Source organism: Scyliorhinus torazame, chromosome 5 (genome assembly GCF_047496885.1).
Source record: "Scyliorhinus torazame isolate Kashiwa2021f chromosome 5, sScyTor2.1, whole genome shotgun sequence".
In the NCBI taxonomy this organism is placed as follows: domain Eukaryota; kingdom Metazoa; phylum Chordata; class Chondrichthyes; order Carcharhiniformes; family Scyliorhinidae; genus Scyliorhinus; species Scyliorhinus torazame.
In genome coordinates, this window is record NC_092711.1 from 87,445,856 (window position 1) to 87,454,028 (window position 8,173).

Sequence of the window (8,173 nt, forward strand, 5' to 3'; positions counted from 1 at the left end):
ATATTAGATATAATAGCTTGCCAGGGTGATTTCTTTCTGTGATGCTGACTGTCCTCTGTAAAATCCCAATTCACGGTAGGTTTTCTGGTCTCCGAGCTGATCTCTAAATGGGCAAATCTGGTTCTGTAATCAGAACAACATGAACTATTACAATCCGTATCCCACCTCAAATGTCAAACCCGATAAAGAACCAACATTTCATTTCATGCCCTTTTATTATTAGCCTGTACCACAGAGGAACTTAATATAAGAACGTAAGAACTAGGAGCAAGAGTCGTCCATCTGGCCCCTCGAGCCTGCTCCGCCATTCAATGAGATTAAGGCCGATCTTTGTGGACTCAGCTCCACTCTCCGGCCCGCACACCATATCCCCGAATCCCTTTATTCTTTAGAAAGGTATCTATCTTTTTCTTAAAAACGTTTAAAGAAGGAGCCTCAACTGCTTCACTGGGCAAGGAATTCCAAAGATTCACAACCCTTTGGGTGAAGAAGTTCCTCCTAAACTCGGTCCTAAATCTACTTCCCCTTATTTTGAGGCAATGCCCCCTAGTACTGCTTTCCCCGACCAGTGGAAACAACCTGCCCGCATCTATCCTATCTATTCCCTTCATAATTTTATATGTTTCAATAAGATCCCCCCGCATCCTTCTAAACTCCAATGAGTACAGTCCCAGTCTACTCAACCTCTCGTCATAATCTAATTCCCTCAACTCTGGGATCAACCTAGTGAATCTCCTCTGCACTCCCTCAAGTGCCAATATGTCCTTTCTCAGGTAAGGAAACCAAAACTGAACACAATACTCCAGATGTGGCCTCACCAACACCTTATACAATTTCAGCATAAACTCCCTAGTCGTGAATTCCATCCCTCTAGCAATGAAAGACAAAACTCGATTAGCCTTCTTCATCACCTGTTGCACATGCACACCAACTTTTTGCGACTCGTGCACCAGCACACCCAGGTCCCTCTGCACAGCAGCATGTTTTAACATCTTACCGTTTAAATAATAATCCATTCTGCTGTTATTCCTCCCAAAATGGATAGCCTCACACTTGGCAACATTGAATTCCATCTGCCAGACTCTAGCCCATTCACCTAACCTATCCAAATCCTTCTGCAGACTTCCGGTATCCTATGCACTTTTTGCTTTACCACTCATCTTAGTGTCGACTGCAAACTTTGCCACATTGCACTTGGTCCCCAACTCCAAATCATCTATGTAAATTGTGAACAACTGCGGGCCCAACACTGATCCTTGAGGGACCCCACTAGTTACAGGTTGCCAACCAGAGAAACACCCACTTATCCCCACTCTCTGCTTTCTGTAAGTTAACCAATCCTCTACCCATGCTACCACTTTACCCTCAATGCCATGCATCTTTAGTTTGTGCAGCAACCTTTTGTGTGGCACCTTATCAAAAGCTTTCTGGATATTCAGATATACCACGTCCATTGGCTCCCCTTTATCTACTGCACTGGCAACGTCCTCAAAAAATTCTACCAAATTAGTCAGACACGACCCACCCTTTATGAACCCATGCTGCGTCTGCCCAATGGGACAATTTCCATCCAGGTGCCCCGCTATTTCCTGCTTAATGATAGATTGCAGCATTTTCCCTACAACCGAAGTTAAGCTTACCGGCCTATAATTACCCGCTTTCTGCCGACCTCCTTTTTTAAACAGTGGTGTCACGTTTGCTACTTTCCAATCCTCTGGGACCACCCCAGAGTCTAGTGAATTTTGATAAATTATCACTAGTGAGTTTACAATTTCCCTAGCCATCTCTTTTAACACTCTGGGATGCATCCCATCAGGGCCAGGAGACTTGTCTACCTTTAGCCCCATTAGTTTGCCCAATACTGCCTCCTTAGTGATTACAATCATCTCAAGGTCCTCGCCTATCATATCTTTATTTCCATCAGTCACTGGCATGTTATTTGTGTCTTCCACTGTGAAGACTGACCCAAAAAACCTGTTCAGCTCCTCAGCCATTTCCCCGTCTCCTATTATTAAATCTCCCTTCTCATCTTCCAAAGGACCAATATTTACCTTAGCCACTCTTTTTTGTCTTATATATTTGTAGAAGCTTTTACCATCTGCTTTTATGTTCTGAGCAAGTTTACTTTCATAGTCTACCTTAGTCTTCTTTATAGCTTTTTTAGTAGCTTTCTGTTGTCCGCTAAAGACTTCCCAGTACTCTAGTCTCGCACTAATTTTTGCCACTTCGTATGTTTTTTCCTTCAATTTGATACCCTCCCTCACCTCCTTAGATATCTACGGTCGATTTTTCCCCTTTCTACCGTCTTTCTTTTTTGTCGGTATGAACCTTTCCTGAACACTGTCAAAGATCGCTCGGAAGGTTCTCCACTGTTCCTCAACTGATTCACCATGAAGTATTTGCTTACCAGTCTACCTTAGCTCGTTATTCTCTCATCCCATTGTAATCGCCTTTGTTTAAGCACAAAACTCTAGTGTTTGATTTTACCTTGTCATCCTCCAACTGTATTTTAAATTCCACCATATTGTGGTCGCTCCTTCCAAGAGGATCCCGAACTATGAGATCATTAATCAATCCTGCCTCATTAAACAGGACCAGATCCAGGACCGCTTGTTCCCTTGTGGGTTCCATTACATACTGTTCCAGGAAATTATCCCGGACACATTCATTAAACTCCTCCTCAAGGCTGCCTTTACCAACCTGGTTAAACCAATCGACATGCAGATTAAAATCTCCCATGATAACCGCTGTACCATTTCTACATGCATCCGTTATTTCATTGCTTATTGCCTGCCCTACCATCCTGTTACTATTTGGTGGCCTATAGACTACTCCTATCAGTGACCTTTTCGCGTTACTATTCCTGATTTCCACCCAAATTGACTCAACCTTGTCCTCCATAGCACCAATATCATCCCTTACTATTGCCCGGATGCCATCCTTAAACAACAAAGCTACACCACTGCCCTTACCGTCCATTCTATCCTTTCATATAGTCTGATACCCTTGGATTTTTAACTCCCAGTCGTGACCATCTTTTAACCATGTTTCAGTAATGGCCACTAAATCATAGTCATTCACGATGATTTGCGCCATCAACTCATTGACCTTATTCCGTATACTACGAGCATTCAGGTAAAGTACACTTATGCTGTTTTTTATGTCTTTGTTATGAATCCTAACACCTTGATCAGTAACTTTTCGCAAATTATTTTTCCTCTTACCCTTTCTCCTAATTTTCCTTGTCTTTGAACCCATATCTCTACATAATAACCTGTCGCGTAACCTGCTGCCTTGCTCTCCATTAACCATTCTACTGTTCATAGCTTTACCCTTCCCTTCCCCCCCCAACTTGCTAGTTTAAAGTCCTTGTGACCAACCTATTTATCCTTGACCAACCTATTTATCCTTAGTTGCTCTGTTTCTGCAAAGAGGGTGCCAATAGATCTGCGGATATTAAGGAAAATGCGACATGTTTGGATAGTGCAGGAGGGTGGATGTGAGGCAGATCAGCCATGATCGTACTGAATGGCTGCAGGCACAAGTGAAGCATCAAAAGGGTCCACTGCAGCTCCTATTTCTGATTCTCTGATGTTATTCAGTTCAGTGCATTGTTCTGAGAACAGTTTCATGTGGTTCCAGGCTCCTTCTTCTGACGTCATGGAGTTGAGAGCAAAGAAACTCTGAGCTGATTGGATGAAATGTAGGACACAGGAGCGGAGGCTGATTGGATGTCGCCTTTCCATTCCGTCAAGAACGTACCAATCAGTAACGAGGTGGGATATGACTCCATATCTTCTCAAGTCTTACCTGAGACAATGCAGCTTTAACTTACTCTGTTTAAATCCACCACCAGCTCAGTGAACATGTTGGCTGTTGCCTTTTACACGTTGCTCGCAGCTGCAGTTCTCTTAACTGGTAAGTTCCAAACTTTGCTCATGATACCGATATGCAAATTAGCCACTTAAATGTGTCTCGTCTCCGTTTGCAATGTATTCCGTTAATTGATAACATCGTGATAATTTAAAAAAATAAAGTCCTCTATTTGTAAATTTCTGCAGGTGTTAAAAGCGCGGACTCAGTCTCACAGGAGCCGGTGACAACGACAAAGTTTGAAGGAGACCCGGTGACAATTAATTACAGCTATTCGACCACAGCTACTTCATATACTTTACAGCTGTACCGTCAGGTTCGGGATAAAGCACCCACATTCTTGATCTACATCTATAACTACGGAGCTGTTTCCAGAGCAGTGGGTGTGGGGAATCGATTTTCAGCATCTCTGGATACTTCGAAAAGTGAGGGAAATTTTACCATCCGGGAGCTGGGGCTTTCTGACAGCGCGGTGTATTACTGCGGACTGAAAGACACAGTGACAGCAACCAGCGGGAGCCTCGTACAAAAACTCTGCTGCTATGTGACAACTAGAATAGCGGGGGAAAGCTGGACTTCATGAACTTAACAGCAAATATTTCTGATTGAAATAAACCCAAATTATTAGAAGCAGGGAGCAGATAATGCAACGCTGGGGATATTTTCTCTGCTTATTTTACATCCCAAAAAATTATAGTATTTATTTCGGATTCCAAATGGAAGATATTGTCACATAAATGCTGATTTGACATTGACAATGGGAACCAGTCTTTCACACACCAGGTAAATGCAGCAGCGAGTATATAACACTGAGGGTTCTCAGGTCAAAAGTACAAAGATTTTGTGCAGAAAGCCTTACTCGACGTGTTCAGATTTCCCAGAGCGCTTCTGGTGTTTATGGAATACTCTCTGATGTTCCTTTCCATTTGGTTGTTGTAGTCAGTTGGTTTTGAGGACGTTACCAGTGCAGTAGATAACGGGGAGCCAATGGATGTGGTATATCTGATTTCCAGAAATCTTTTGACGTGGTGCCACACAAAACGTTGCTGCATAAACTAAAGATGCATGGCATTGAGGGTAAAGTGGTAGCATGGGTAGAGGATTGGTTAACTAACAGAAAGCAGAGAGTGGGGATAAATGGGTGATTCTCTGGTTGGCAACCTGTAACTAGTGGGGTCCCTCAAGGATCAGTGTTGGGCCCGCAGTTGTTCACAATTTACATAGACGATTTGGAGTTGGGGACCAAGTGCAATGTGTCAAAGTTTGCAGACGACACTACGATGAGTGGTAAAGCAAAAAGTGCAGAGGATACCGGAAGTCTGCAGAAGGATTTGGATAGGTTAGGTGAATGGGCTAGAGTCTGGCAGATGGAATTCAATGTTGCCAAGTGTGAGGCTATCCATTTTGGGAGGAATAACAGCAGAATGGATTATTATTTAAACGGTAAGATGTTAAAACATGCTGCTGTGCAGAGGGACCTGGGTGTGCTGGTGCACGAGTCGCAAAACGTTGGTGTGCAGATGCAACAGGTCATTCCGAAGGCTAATCGAGTTTAGTCTTTCATTGCTAGAGGGATGGAGTTCAAGACTAGGGAGGTTATGCTGAAATTGTATAGTGTGTTGGTGAGGCCGCATCTGGAGTATTGTGTTCAGTTTTGATCTCCTTACCTGAGAAAGGACATATTGGCACTGGAGGGAGTGCAGAGGAGATTCACTAGGTTGATCCCAGAGATGAGGGGATTAGATTATGACGAGAGGTTGAGTAGACTAGGACTGTACTCATTGGAGTTTAGAAGGATGCGGGGGGGATCTTATTGAAACATTTAAAATTATGAAGGGAATAGATAAGATAGATGCGGGTAGGTTGTTTCCACTGGTCGGGGAAAGCAGAACTAGGGGGCATAGCCTCAAAATAAGGGGAAGTAGATTTAGGACGGAGTTTAGGAGGAACTTCTTCACCCAAAGGGTTGTGAATCTCTGGAATTCCTTGCCCAGTGAAGCAGTTGAGGCTCCTTCTTTAAACGTTTTTAAGAAAAAGATAGATGCCTTTCTACAGAATAAAGGGATTCAGGGATTCGGGGATATGGTGTACGGGCCGGAGAGTGGAGCTGAGTCCACAAAGATCAGCCATGATCTCATTAAATGGCGGAACAGGCTCGAGGGGCCAGATGGCCTACTCCTGTTCCTAGTTCTTATGTTACCATCAGCCCCAATGCCTAGAACACGCCAAAGCTGTTCTTATGGATAATTTACGTACGAATCATTGTTCATCAGTTTCTAATCATTTCCGAAAAATAATCTCTGTACTTTTTCTACATTAAGGATTGATTGTTTGGTAGCACAGACCTGAGCATTGCTAAAATAATTGTCGAAGTTTTTCATATTGTACTCATCGGGACAATGGTAAGAACAGCAATGTCAGGGGAAACAACATTATGCATTTTGTCAGCAATATTAAGGATTCTCAGTTTTAATATGTGTCAGTGACATCAACATCCAGAGGTGTTTAATCGGTTTATTATAATTATTAATATTCTCCTCACCCGGTGGCTATTGGTTTGCACTATAGACCGACACTTCAAATCTAAAATGCCAAGTCCCTCAGAGATTTCCTGAACAGCGGTCAGGGATATAAATAGTTCCCGGCCACCTGCACAGTTTACTTTCTCAATTGTTGCGACGAGTTCTCAGATATCCATGTATCAGCATCAACTAATTCTGCTCTCAGTAAATGCAATAATTGGACTGAATCTGTCTTCGATGTGAACGATTTTAGACGGTGTTTATATGGATTGTACTCTGGATCTGTGCTCACGGGAATGCATTCAGGTGTCAGTGTCTGAACCGCAGTTATAAACAGCTCTCGCCAGACAGCAGCTGTGACCCAGAACCTGCGGCAGTTTTTGTACGAGGCTTTCCCTCGTTCCCATCACTGTGAGGCTCTGTGCACAGGAATAGACCGCGGTGTCAGACAGCAGCAGCTCCGAGATGGTCAATCGGTACAACTTCTCTGACTGCTGGACTATATCAGAAAACCGGTCCTGAGCGAAGCCCGCCTTCAATTCAGCAAGGCCGCCCGTGTCCTTCCGGACCGCAAACTCGGGCTCCCTGCCTGGGTACTGACGGTACCAGAATAGATAATACGCATCGTCGGTATAGGTGCAGGTTAGAGTGACATCTTCTCCCTCTTTCTGTGTGAGTGAGGATTCCCGCTGGGTAACAGAATCTCCATCGCTCAGACCTGCAACACACGGTTATAGAAAGCGGAAATCATTGGCTAAAAATTCAACTGAACTGAAATGAAGGTGTTAATTCCGTCGGTGTAACATAAAAATAGATCGAATTTAGAGCACGAGAAAGCTCATTCCGCCCAATTGCCTCATGTCAGTGTTTACAATCCCAAGGAGAATCCTCCATCTCTCCTCATCTCATTGTATCAACAAATCCATCCGTCCCTTTCTCCCTCATCTGTTTATCTAGTTTCCCTTGAAATGTGTCTTTATTCCGCTCCTCAGCTCTTCCTTGTGTTAATTTGAGCCACATTCTACCGACTCTCTTTCTAAAGTGGTTACTCCTGATCTCCCAGTTAGAGAATTAGGTGCTGCTTAGATTTCAGGCAGCGAGATTTGGAACCTGTAGAATTATCTTCTCCACACTCCCATCAGATCATTGTAAAGACATCAAGGTTGACTTCACGTTAGTACAGAAAAGAACCACAACATTTACATTGCTTAATAATAGACATCATCCCCCAATTCCGGTACCGTCACTCTAAATCGCGTATGCTTTGTGTTTTGCCAACATGAACTCCTGTAAGGAAGAGACCAGGACATAGACTCTTGTGCTCTCAGGGAGGTCCGATACTTGATTAACACAGGTGTACTGCTTTCCAAATTTTTGATCCAGGAATTAAGTTTTTTTAAAGTTTTAAGCGTCTTACCAGCAATGAATGTCACCCAGATCACAGCGAGAACGGGGATCCGCATTGCTGCAGGTCCTGGATTCCAGGGACTAATTCTGTCTCAGAGACCTGCAGAATACCCAACAAGATAAAGCTAAGAGCATTGGCTGGGGCTGCTCTGACGTCATAACCCATGGAATGAATGATCGGAAGAGCTGGGTTAGCTGGATCTGATTTGTCTGATGTCACCTATTTAACCACACATGTTTATTAACGGGAAGTTACAGTGTATTCTGCTGATCACAGCCAGACGAGAAACACAGAGAGCTTGACCCTTAATTGATGTGGGAGGTATTTTTATCTCCGGTTCACCTGAAGGAACCCGCCTTGATGAAAGAAA

The 8,173-nt window shown here is 43.6% G+C and overlaps 1 gene segment (V, D, J or C); it reads right to left on the reverse strand.

Moving 5' to 3' along the window:
* Positions 1–6,697: 6,697 nt before the first annotated feature.
* LOC140417769 (T cell receptor alpha variable 38-1-like) lies at positions 6,698–7,858 on the reverse strand. The segment is given in 2 exon segments: positions 6,698–7,113; positions 7,813–7,858. Coding segments are annotated over 2 exon segments (462 nt in total).
* Positions 7,859–8,173: the final 315 nt, after the last annotated feature.